Genomic DNA, 12,385 nt, shown 5'->3' with positions numbered 1-12,385 from the left:
TCTAGGAACACTGCAAGAGGACGTTCACGCACAACATCGAGATGCCATACAACTGATAGGGAAATAGGATGTGGTACCACCTCGGAGAAACCTCAAGATGATGACGACGACGACGATTTCATGCCACAACGACCCCGCCCTCCGAGGCTTCCATCTCCGGAGGACACCGATGACCCTGAAAATGATGATGAATTTGGTCGTACTCATTTTTACAACTTCCCAGAACCACCTCGAAGACGACAACCATCTTACCCGGATAGCTTTGACCATCGCACCTGGAATTCATACGCTAATTTGCGTCGCCACTTTCCTTCGCCCTAAGCATCTATTGTAACCCTATAGATTTTATTCCCTTAAGGCATGTTCTTTAGTCGTATCGTACATGATAATGTTTGTTGTTGTCCGTTCTTTATGTGTAACCTCTGTACCGGGTTCTATGCTACTTATGCTTTACAACTACTATTGTTTCCTCTGTACTGAGAATTTCTTAAATTAACAATACAGTGAATAAGACATAATAGGGATGACCTCGACATTAAAATCAATAATACATGTGTCATGACAAATTGTCCTGGCTACTCAACGGCGACGATGCCTCACACAATCTCCAGGCGTGTAAGCGTCTGGCGGGTGTGTGGCTCTCATCCCAGCAGCCTGCGCAGGCCCCTGCCTTGCGTGCCCTTGGTCGTCTTCATCATCATCTGCCTGCCCTGTGGGAACCCCACCGAACGTGTATCCCGCCCCGCTTACTCGGCTCTGCATGTACCATGCCGAAGGATCCTCGTGCGGAAGTGTGGACGGCCCTAGAACGTGCTCCGATGGAGTCCAGGGTGCCGAAGGCTCGCCATGCTGGTACCAATGTGAACTTCCAGGTTCATTGAGATCATGGGAGGACTGTCCGCCAAGTAGATCAGTGAAGGTGGCGGTCGCATGCATTGCAGCACCCCAGTCAAACGCATTAGGGTCGCTCCAGCAAGGGGTCTGCTGCGTGTAGTCAACGACGTCCTCCTGATGAGTAGATGCTGCAGCCGGAGGTGTCATCGTAGCCGGAGGTGCTAGTGAACCCAGCGTAACCTGCTCGGGCGCAGGAGGCTGCGTGCACTCCTCGGCCTCAGCACCGGAACATGAGACATGACGCGCCGAAGCGGAAGATGTATGTCGTGATTCTGACCGGACGGGTTCCTCACGAGCACTGGATGACCGTCTGCTGTGGGAGGCACGAGACGGGTCCATGGCATGTTGGTCGTACCCCCTCCATTGCGGGGCACACCCACCTAGACCACGTATAGCGTTTAGGAAGCGGGATCCTCTTGTCCTCATGTACTCCCGGAGAGGGTTACGATCCCTCTGCGATGATGACCTGCTTGGTTCCCCACAAGCTTGATCCGCTTGCGTATGCATCTCATACGCCTCTTCAGTCTGTATAAGATGAGGGACATGTCAGTAATACATTGATTTTCTAAAGAAAACCATTATAAGTAACGCATCACTTACCACAACATGAAGTAGGCGGGCACGATCCTCGGGGAAGGGTCTGGGGCCCGGCTGTACAGGTCCGCTGAGTAAGGTGGCACGCGTGCGCGGACGGTACCAAGCAAGGTAGTTCCAGTACGTGGCCTCGTCGTATTGTCCAGCAGTAATGATGACATCGACCGCAGCTGACTCTGTCCACCTCCGTATGTAGTCGGCATTCTTGGATGCCCAGTTCTGCATGCCTCCACCCCCCTGTGAGCTCCTCCTATACGTTACATAAACAGTTATAATTTGTTAATATGGATAACCAATGTACTAAGGCAACATACAATAACACACTTACTCGTGCGCCCGTCCGGCGTCTCGTGGTGGTGGTACTGGCACCACCTGTCGATACCCGAACTGCCTCTGTACACGTTCTGGAGAATATACTTCTACGTAGTTCATGTACAACAAGAAGCATGTGGTCAACCATAAGTCTGCGTCACGGCTACAAGAGGATGCGATGAGTCCATCATCTGCAATTTCTTCTACTCGTGCCATACGCCATGGATCCCACTCCACTAGATCAGCGCTGAGGACGTCCAGGTCACTGATCACCCTGGAGTAGTTACCATGATCTTGCTACTGACTCCATCTTAGCTTGGCATGAATCCACCGATACCCCATCGTTGGCCTTATATCATCGGCAATGCCATCGGAGATGTGGACTGGGTAGTAGCACTTGAGCACCCAAGGTCTGGAAACCGGGAGGTATTCCCAACTCCATAGCTGTAAGAGGTGTAAGCACCCTGTAATAGTTGCCTTCCTCTTTGTTCGCTGGGTTGCATCACACAAACCTCTGTAGGTTGCAGCCAACACTGCAGACCCCCAACTGTAAGATGTAGGCTCAAAAGGATGTGACGCGAGGTGGGCTGCTAACCATACAATATGGGGGACGACATAATCGCCTGCTGTATTGCAGAACATGATGCCTTCGAGCAGGATGTACAAGTACACCTCATAGTGCTGCATAAGTGTAGCCTCGTCCGCATCCAGTGGGCAAGGACCGAACTGTGGGAGCCCATGAACCCAGGACATGGAGAGGCCAGCATCCTTCCCGTCGTATTGCACACCAAACCTATAACATGCAGATGGTCAGATGAAGCTTTAATAGCACTATAATATTTGAAGTGCATTACATAACAAATAATTACCTATCCGCAACATAACCCTTCCACTCCTCCCTTGCGGGTCGCGAAACTATTAACGGGGCGCCCCTGATTGGTAGCCCGGTCAGCATGGCCACGTCCCTCAATGTTACAGCCATCTCGCCAAAAGGAAAGTGGAACGTGTGTGTCTCAGGACGCCACCGGTCGACGAGACCTGTGAGCAGTGCCTCATCAATCGCCGGCAGAGGTGTCCTACCGCCCACCTCCATGGGAGATCCGGCCATCATGAGAGCGAAAGGTAGTAGTCCCGCCCGTGCGAGTGGCTCGTGGAATCGAGGGTCCAACTCCTTAATCTTGTGCACACTCTGGGTTCGTAACGGACCCAACTGCATGAGTTATCCAATACATGTACAGAGTTAGTTCGAAATTATCGTGGCAATAAAATAGCACATATAAACGTGGTACCTGCTGTCCTGTGAATATCATCCTTCCCCTATGGTTCTCGTCGTACCGCTGCTGAAGAAGCTCGGGAAGACCACCATGAGCCATGATAATGATTTAAGGCTTCTTGGTTCAACAAATAGGTGAACAACATATTAGAATAATCTAAGTACTCTAATTAAATAAACTAAGTACTCTAATTAAATAATCTAAGTAATATAATAACGTAATTAAATAATCTAATTTGTATAATCTCAAAACTCTAATTAAATAAACTTAGTACTCTAATAAAATAATATAAGTAATATAATAACATAATTAAATATTCTAATTTGTATAATCTAAATACTCTAATTAAATAAACTAAGTACCCTAATTAAATAATCTAAGTAATATAATAACGTAATTAAATATTCTAATTTGTATAATCTAAGTACTCTAATTAAATAAACTAAGTACCCTAATTAAATAATCTAAGTAACGTAATTAAATAATCTAATTAGAATAATATGAGTACTCTAATTAAATAAACTAACTACCCTAATTAAATATTTAAGTAATATAATAACGTAATTAAATTATCTAATTAGAATAATCTGACTACTCTAATTAAATAAACTAAGTACTCTAATTAAATAATCTAAGTAATATAATAACGTAATTAAATTATCTAATTTGTATAATCTAAATACTCTAATTAAATAAACTAAGTACCCTAATTAAATAATCTAAGTAATATAATAACGTAATTAAATAATCTAATTAGAATAATATGAGTACTCTAATTAAATAAACTAAGTACCCTAATTAAATATTCTAAGTAATATATAATAACGTAATTAAATTATCTAATTAGAATAATCTGACTACTCTAATTAAATAAACTAAGTACTCTAATTAAATAATCTAAGTAATATAATAACGTAATTAAATTATCTAATTTCTATAATCTAAATACTCTAATTAAATAAACTAAGTACCCTAATTAAATAATCTAAGTAATATAATAACGTAATTAAATAATCTAATTAGAATAATCTGAGTACTCTAATTAAATAAACTAAGTACTCTAATTAAATAAACTAAGTACTCTAATAACATAATTAAATAATCTAATTTGTATAATCTAAGTTCTCTAATTAAATAAACTAAGTACTCTAATTAAATAATCTAAGTAATATAATAACATAATTAAATCATCTAATTTGTATAATCTAAGTACTCTAATTAAATAAACTAATATAATTAAATAAATGTAATTGAACGGATTAAACAATCTACTACCGAAAGAACTAATCTATTTCGAAACTGACTAACCAAATAAGCTAATTACTCTAAATATTATTACTAACCTAAGTATTAAATAGGTAATCTAATAACTAACCGGTACGAAAGTGGCTGATCTCGAAGTATTAAACTGCCGCTGCTGCTGCTCGCGTTGCTCCTCTTCTGCTGCTCCTCTGCCGCTCCTCGCATTCCTTGCTCCCTTCTCTGCTCTGGTGCTGCTCTCTTCTTCGCGGCCTCAATTTGTTTAGCTCTCCCCAGACCAACATGCATGCATCCTGCACCAATTATTGACCGGCCGGCCGAACTCACGAACTCACGGGATGCAAAAAAACGAACGACGTGACGTGACAAAGATTGATGTGACGCGGGAAAAAGAGGATGGGACGCCGGCCGGCTGTATTCGGCAACTGAGGTGCCGAATACGGCACTGTGGGCCGTATTCGGCACCTCAGTTGCCGAATACAGCAGAGTACAGGGTGTATTCGGCAACTGAGGTGCCGAATACAGCCCACAGTGCCGTATTCGGCACCTCAGTTGCCGAATACGGTGGGCCCGCGGTGTTTTCGGATTTTCAGTTTCCGAAATTCAAATTTCGGTATTTGAGATACCGAATACGAGTGCTAGATTTGCAAATACGTCGACATGTTGTCTAATTTCGCAAATACGGTCGCGTATGTTGTCTAAATTTCCAAATTTGCCTGATTCTATCTTGACGCCGCAGTGATTTTCATTGTATGTTCTAACAATTAGTTGAATTGCTGCAATTGCTTTCTCTGGATGGTGTAGTACATTTTTTGGTATGTTGTAGAAGTGGATTTGTTTTGTTGCAACAGTAAAATTCTGATTTCAAGGTGGGGAAATCAATTTTTTAGGATCGGAGAAATTTTGTTGCAACAGGTCATTTGAAATGTTGCGATTGTATAATTTTGATGTTGCAATATTTCAATTTTATGTATGCAACAATCAGAATCAGCATATACAACATCATGATTTTTTTTTTTTGGTGGAATACTTTGTTGCAATAGCAAAAGTCTTGAAATGGTATTAGGAGATCTATTCTTAGGTTGCATTTGGCAGTCAGAAACGTTTCGGATTCTGGCCAGAATCAATGGAATTCCTATGAAATGGTGCTTTTGGCAAGTGATTCGAATCCGAAACGGGAGAAACGTTTCTCTTTTTTACATTGCGAAGGAGAAACAGGCAAAATGTATTTTTTTTTCCGTTTCTGAATTATTTCTCATTTACAAGGGTCATCATCTTTCGAGAATTATAATATATTCAACCAGCCAAACAATTGTACTTTTTAAATCACTTCTCATTTACAATTGTCATCCTCTCTCAAGAATCAGAACCTATTCAACTAGGTACATAATTGCGCAAAGTGATTATGATTTACTATAAAAATATTTCCTTAAAGAAACTATAATTAAAACATTTCTAAGAGAATTTGGAACCCTACTAGAAAGAACCTTGTTGCATGCACTTGAGTTTTAGGATACGAAGAAATTTTTCTATAATTTTTGTTTTGTTTTTGAAGTTCATTCCTTTCCGCGAGTTCGTGGGCTAGTTGGTTCCTTTCCGCGAGGACGACGAACGCGTAGATGGTTGCAGGAAATAAGCCATGTTGGTGGTGGGCCTTTTCCCTGCTAGTAATTATCTTTCCCAGCTTTTCTGCTCTTAGAGCATCTCCACAAGATGCCCATATAACTCTCTACAGCTATTTTTAGGAATTTTAGATTCAAAATGTCTCTCCGACAACTCTCCTATCTGGTTCTAATTTCTAGTGGTACCCAAACTCCTCTCCATCCTAACTATTTACAGAGAATGGCTCTTGTTCCCTATCTGTCCTGACCCCACCACTCGGGGACGATGGCTACATGCTTCCAACTCCTCTCGCACTGGCGTCAGTTGAGAAGCGGACACAGTTCAAGTGCAGCACGTGCAAGAAGGTGTTCCGCTCCTACCCGATGCTCAGTGGCCACCGCGCCAGCAACGTGTGTGGTGGCAGGGGCGAGTGATGTGCGCCTCTCGTGGCTGCCCCTCCCCTACAGGCCCAGCCACCTCGCTATTGGCAGAGCACGACGGAGACGAAGATATGGACGCGAAGCAACAACCGTGCGAGTGTCCCTACTGCTACCGTGTGTTCTCCTCGGGGCAAGCTCTGGGTGGCCACAAGAGGTCCCACATCTGCGGCACCGTAGCCGCAGCCTCTGCCTCCACCTCCGCCGTCGCTCCTCCGTCCTCAATCAAGAACCTTGGCATGATCGATCTGAACGTCACGCCGCCGTTCGAGGAAGTGGAACTCTTTGCCATGTCAGATCCCCACTCTTTGTCGGGACCGTCTCGGCGGAGGACGATGGCACTGGCGGGTTGCGGCTCGCGCGCGTGCCAGGCGCTGCACCGGAAGATGTCCCCATATGGTGATGCAAAAAGAAAGAGAGATGAGAGATATAACAATTAGGATCCACCTGTCGGTGACATAAGAAAGAAAAGAGACTCTAGTATGTTGAAATGTAAAGAATGAGATATTAAAAGTCTATTGTAGAGAAATGATATTTATAAAGTAAATTTTATTAAGAAAGCTTTCTATATGGTAATATTAGGAGTGAGTTTTTAACGTACGTTAGAGATGCTCTTATAATCTAACCAAGAGACGTCCGGGGTTAGCACCTATTTTAATAATCAGAATCCGCTCCTCTTGACCAACGGATTTCGCTGTCTGTACCATTTAATTAAATTTCGGCCATCAGATATTTTCCTCACCTTTTCTTTTCTCTATCACTTGTAATATTTTTAAGGGTGGTGACATGTCATTGTTACACCGAAAATCAAAAGAGAAAAGAAGGAAAAGGCAGGGCAAGAGAGGAAAGTACATAGCTAGGAAGGAAGCAGAGATGCCAACCGCAGGATGCTGTGATCTCTGCTCATGAGATCACCTAGCAGATCGGTAATAAGCTTGATGATATTTCACTTACCTAATTCTAACTTGTTTCTCCACAAATCCCATTCCAAGAATTCACATGCGTTTTCCTGCAGTGTGCGGAGCAGAAGCCCCATCAAGATCAAGGTCGCCTATGGATGGAGATCAGATGAGGCAAGCCACCGCCGTCGCCGTCGCACGGCCGCGCGCGCAGGACAGCCCGGCGCGGCGCCTGATCGCGTGGCTGCAGATCCTTTTCAGTGAGTGGTCTCGTTCTCGCGCCGATTCAATCCATCCTAGAAGAATCAGACGAGCTCGCTCGTGATCCACCGATGCTTCGGCCTCAATCGTCTCTCTATGCAGAGGCGTTTGTTCATAGGTACGCCAAGCTCGCCAGGTGGGACGCTGCGGGGCGCCCCGTGTTTGTGATCTTCGCGGCGTTCTTGCTCCAGAGGAGCCTGCGCCGCCGGTACCTGTCATGGAAGGAGTCGTCTCAGCTGCGGCTGCGGGCCGCCGTCGTCACGGTGCAGGCGGCCTACAGGGCGACGGCGGCGCGCCGCGAGCTCTCGCTCCGGAGGCAGACCAGAGCAGCCACACGGATCCAGGTAAAACACACAGTAAATTGCTTTGCATCACATACTCCAATTCTTGGTCTCTTACAGTGGAGTTTCCATTTCCGTCGTGTCGAAAAAGGCGCGATGGCGCGCGCACCGGGAGCTGTGGAGTTACCTGATGACGAAGAGAGCCGCCCTGATCTGCCAGTGTGCTTGGAGGAAAAGCATTGCGAGCAAGCAGCTGGTGAAGCTCAGACTGGTTCAGACCTCACCTTCTAGACTTGTGCTCACAATGCCCATCAGTTTGTTGTGTTCTCTGCTTGACATATGGACAATTTGCAGACAAATCTTGAGCGGCTGCACGAGATGGTGGACGTGCTGCAGCAGGCGGTTGATGACGCGGAAGCAAGGGCCATCGCCGAGAGGGAGGCGGCGAAGAAGGCGGTAGCAGAAGCGCCCCCGGTGATCAAGGAGACCGTGGTGCTGGTTGAGGACACCGAGAAGGTTAACTCGTTGCATGCCGAAGTTGCGCGCCTGAAGGTCTCTCACATAAGTTCCATTCACAGAGTGTGCAATGTGCAATCTGATATCTGAACATCCAAGATGAACCGGTTGTCCTTTCCGGGTTGCAGGATTTGCTGGGAGAGGAAATGAAGGAAACATTTGCCGCGAAGAAGGCGCTCGCTGAAGCTGAATTGAGGAATGAGAAACTGGCTAGGTTGCTTGGAGTTGAGGAGGTTAGGAACAAACGGCTGCAAGATTCCCTGAAAAGGTTGTTTTCCGGGTTCACAATCAGATAGTACTGGCCTTTTCTTTTTGCCCAATGCACACTTCCTGTGAGTTCATGATGGAAATTCTAGTGTCTTGCACGGTTGTTACATAGGATGGAAGAGAAGGCATCCAATCTAGACGAGGAAAACAGAATGCTTCGACAAGCTGTGGCGTCACACCCTGCTATCAAGTCGCCATCGAGCGAAAACCGTGAAGTGCCTAATCTTCAGGTACCTGCAATCGGCCCATCACCAAAATTTCATACTGGATTATCATGCCCATTACTAACTAATCATAGTTGCGTATGTACATGTTTTCAGGAAACTCCAGATCATGAGAAAGCAGCAAATGGTGCAGTGAAGCCCATCATAGTTGATAGGGAGGATAATATCCATGTATGTATAAAAGCCTACAACCATTTTTATCAATAAATACTGTTGTCAATTAACCTGGCATGATGGATTTCTAACTAGGATAAAAGTGCTGAACAGCCTAGCTCAAATGGTCAAGAAGCTGAGAAGCAACAAGTATGACACTGGCTCTGAACTTTTCAGTTCTAGTTGTTTTGCAGTTCATGCGATGCGTTTGAGCATCCTTTTAATATCTCAAAACATTCAGGAGCTTCTGATCAAGTGTTTATCTGAAGATCTGGGTTTCTCGATCGGTAGGCCTATCACTGCATACCTCATCTACCGATGTCTGGTTCACTGGAGATCATTTGAAGAGGAAAGGACCCCAGTCTTTGACCGGATTATTCACAAGATTACTGCAGCGCTTGAGGTATCTGGCAGGTGATATGCATTTTATGGTTAATAAGAAATGCATACATAATTTGATGTTCTTTGCTGCTAGGCGCGAGACAACAACGACACATTGGCATATTGGTTGTCCAATTCATGCACACTGCTGGTGCTTCTCCAAAGGACACTGAAAACCAACGGGGTAGCTGCTTTGGCTCGTCAGAGGCGACGAGCATCACCTTTGAAGGTGCCACGGGTAATGTACAGAAATTTACTCTATGTGCTCAACAACTCAATTGATGTTGTTACTGGACTTAGAGATTCTGAAGTCTGAACTCACTTCAGGAAAACCAAGATCCTAGTCATCCTGATCGTCCAGTTTCTGACGGACGGGTAATCGGTGGGCTAACTGAAGTTTGTCAGCTTGAGGCCAAGTATCCAGCTATTGCATTCAAGCAGCAGCTCACAGCATTGTTGGAGAAGGTCTATGGAATAATCAGGCACAACTTGAAGAAGGAACTGTCCCCACTTCTCAGCCTGTGTATCCAGGTACCATTCTGCACCTAGTACTTCTCAAGGATCTCTATTCTTTTCTGAAAGTTTAAGACTTCTCTAGGCACCACGAACATTCGTCGTGAGTCCCAGGGGATCATCTTCTCAAGGAACAGATTTGGCACAGCAAGCTTCTATGGCACATTGGCAGAGCATCATCAAAATCCTCACAAATTCTCACAACGTTTCGAAATCAAATTATGTATGTACCAAAAACCCAAAACTATAGTACTAGGTACTGTTCTTCATTGAAACACACTTCATTCAAGCCTGGTTGCATTGCAGGTGCCTCCATTCCTTATTTGCAAGCTGTTCACTCAAGTTTTTTCATTTATCAATGTGCAACTGTTTAACAGGTATGCGCTTATTTATTGTTCACTCATAAGTTTCAAAACTAGCACCATGAACTCATATAACATTGGTTCATTTTTAGCCTTTTGCTACGGCGCGAGTGCTGCTCATTCAGTAACGGAGAATATGTGAAAGCCGGGCTGGATGAGCTAGAGCATTGGTGCTTTTGGCTTACTGAAGAGGTGACAACATCTTCACAATTTTTCAGCAATCCTTTCAGAAAGCAGCTGCTGACATTTACCTGTAACTATAAACAGTATGCAGGCTCTGCCTGGGATGAGCTGAAGCATATCAGGCAAGCAGTCACATTCTTGATACTTGAAGAGAAGCACAGCAGGAGTCTCACAGAAATCACAGACGATTTTTGCCCAGTAAGTTTCTGAACCTAGTAAGATTCTACTTGCTTTTGTAACCATCTCAGGTCAATGACGAAATTGGATGTGTTCGATGGTACCGATAGGCGCTGAGCATGCAGCAACTGTATCGGATCAGTACGATGTATTGCGACGACAAGTATGGGACCCTGGGCATTCCATCAGAAGTGAGTGATCCCAAGACATCCCTGAAAAGAATTTTCAGGCTTCCGCTTGTTCACTTCTGGGACTGAATTACCTTACGTAACCTGCAGGTCATCTCGAGCATGCGAGCCAAGATGACCGAGGGCTCGAGTAGCCCGTCAGCGCATGATGACATCAACTCTTTCCTGTTAGACGACGATTTCAGGTTCCATTTCCTCTTCTCCTGACATCCTCTCGGTTACCTGATGATCCATTGATCGTCACTGAGATTTCATTTCTAATCGCAGCATACCGTTCTCCGTCGACGACATCGCAAAGCTGGTGGTGCACGTCGACGCAGCAGACATGGACCTGCCGCCGCTTATTCAGGAGAACAACGGCTCCGAACTGGGACACCGAATGGCTCCAAACTGATCGACACGCCTTTTTCTTCTTCTTTTTCGTATTCTGGTGATGTACATAGCGCGTGATATGTACCACAGTTTTGAGGTTTGAGTTTTGATTGCATATATGATTGTTTTTTTCCTTCGACTGGTGTTCCTTTCTCTTTCACCTGAGTGCCTGATTGTGTTGCGTGTGTATGATTGTACAGAACTGAGGTGTATGTAAGCCACGAAAGAAAAGAAAGAAAGAAAATATTTGAGTTTGAGCTTTCAGAAGAGTGATGCTTGCAAGTCAAGCATTCCTGCTGTATTTTGCCATGTGTGCTATGAAGTTGTTGAATTAGTGTTTTTTTTTGTTCATGTTATTCGTTTTCTAATTGTGACGCCGAACCGTTGAGGATCTGTCACACTGGGGTTGGTGACTTGTTGCCATTGTGTGCAGTGACGGATTTAGAAAAATTCTCATAGGTGTGTCTATTCCACACCGACTGCATACAATTGCAATTTCTAGTATAACATATGCACTACATCATAAATCCAAAGAAATTAAGATTGAAATTAATCGAATTGCAATACAACTTGTTCAAATAATAATACCATATAGTCTCATGAATATAAATTGCACTTTATGCTATTTTTTGCTTTAAAGTATATCTGGATCCACCGCTGATTGTCTATACCCGGGGACCTATATCTATACCTAAACCAGTTTCCATTTTTTTGGGTGTGCCTGAGCACATTCGGGGACCTATATGGATCCACCCCTGATTGTCTGTACCCTACCAGTGTGATTTAGGACTGGCCAGCGCGTGGATAAGTGATCATGACAAGGAGCTTGAACCACTCCTCTTGGAGCAAATTGACAGCGATGTAACAGCAAGACATGGATTATATTGACAACAACTATTAGTCGCTCATATCTCTGTCAAGATCAAGAACAGAATAGAACGGAACAAAAACTTCCCTGTGTAGTTCGATCTCACAATACAGCTTTTGCTAATCAATATAGTGGCACGTTGTTCACGCGGCCACCAAAAAAAACAGAAGAGAGAGAGAGAGAGAGAGAGAGAGAGAGAGAGAGAGAGAGAGAGAGAGAGAGAGAGATGCACGCACTGATTTGATCCTGCTGCGTTGTACAGCGCACCTGTGCACGATGTGCAGGCTGCACCGTTGGATCAAAAATCGACGCTGCAGACTAGCTGTTGTGGAGAAGAAGAGATACAGCCACATCATCATCTAACTGG

General features: G+C 44.4%; 2 protein-coding genes across 3 annotated transcripts; one reads left to right on the top strand and one right to left on the bottom strand.

Moving 5' to 3' along the window:
* Positions 1-432: 432 nt before the first annotated feature.
* LOC133914885 (uncharacterized) lies at positions 433-1,895 on the bottom strand. The gene is made up of 3 exons (XM_062357864.1): positions 1,817-1,895; positions 1,495-1,738; positions 433-1,419 (listed from the first exon to the last, which is right to left on the bottom strand). The coding sequence occupies exons 2-3, from the start codon at positions 1,711-1,713 to the stop codon at positions 580-582; spliced, it is 1,059 nt and encodes a 352-aa protein (XP_062213848.1). The 5' UTR covers positions 1,714-1,738; positions 1,817-1,895; the 3' UTR covers positions 433-579.
* Positions 1,896-7,137: 5,242 nt separating this feature from the next.
* LOC133914858 (myosin-17-like) lies at positions 7,138-11,417 on the top strand. Of its 2 annotated transcripts, none has more exons than XM_062357853.1 (19): positions 7,138-7,299; positions 7,389-7,532; positions 7,636-7,877; positions 7,966-8,070; positions 8,169-8,366; positions 8,459-8,598; positions 8,710-8,827; positions 8,918-8,992; positions 9,071-9,124; positions 9,216-9,377; positions 9,450-9,593; positions 9,683-9,886; positions 9,954-10,091; positions 10,175-10,245; positions 10,323-10,422; positions 10,498-10,611; positions 10,701-10,781; positions 10,869-10,963; positions 11,046-11,417. In XM_062357853.1, the coding sequence occupies exons 2-19, from the start codon at positions 7,427-7,429 to the stop codon at positions 11,170-11,172; spliced, it is 2,274 nt and encodes a 757-aa protein (XP_062213837.1). In that variant the 5' UTR covers positions 7,138-7,299; positions 7,389-7,426; the 3' UTR covers positions 11,173-11,417. The 2 variants fall into 2 exon arrangements, with proteins under 2 accessions (XP_062213837.1, XP_062213833.1); XM_062357849.1 differs by having other exon boundaries at positions 7,966-8,085.
* Positions 11,418-12,385: the final 968 nt, after the last annotated feature.

This window comes from Phragmites australis, chromosome 1, assembly GCF_958298935.1.
Source record: "Phragmites australis chromosome 1, lpPhrAust1.1, whole genome shotgun sequence".
Taxonomy (NCBI): Eukaryota; Viridiplantae; Streptophyta; class Magnoliopsida; order Poales; family Poaceae; genus Phragmites; species Phragmites australis.
The sequence above is the reverse complement of the archived record's forward strand: the minus strand, read 5'-3'. Positions and strand labels throughout refer to the sequence as shown.

Coding starts and splice junctions, on each gene's coding strand:
- LOC133914858 (XM_062357849.1), top strand. CDS start 7,427: ATGGATGGAGATCAGATGAGGCAAGCCACCGCCGTCGCCGTCGCACGG. Junction 9,887..9,953: donor TTCTCAGCCTGTGTATCCAG/GTACCATTCTGC, acceptor AGACTTCTCTAG/GCACCACGAACATTCGTCGT. Junction 10,423..10,497: donor GCTTTTGGCTTACTGAAGAG/GTGACAACATCT, acceptor AACTATAAACAG/TATGCAGGCTCTGCCTGGGA.
- LOC133914885 (XM_062357864.1), bottom strand. CDS start 1,713: ATGCAGAACTGGGCATCCAAGAATGCCGACTACATACGGAGGTGGACA. Junction 1,420..1,494: donor CCCGCCTACTTCATGTTGTG/GTAAGTGATGCG, acceptor CATCTTATACAG/ACTGAAGAGGCGTATGAGAT.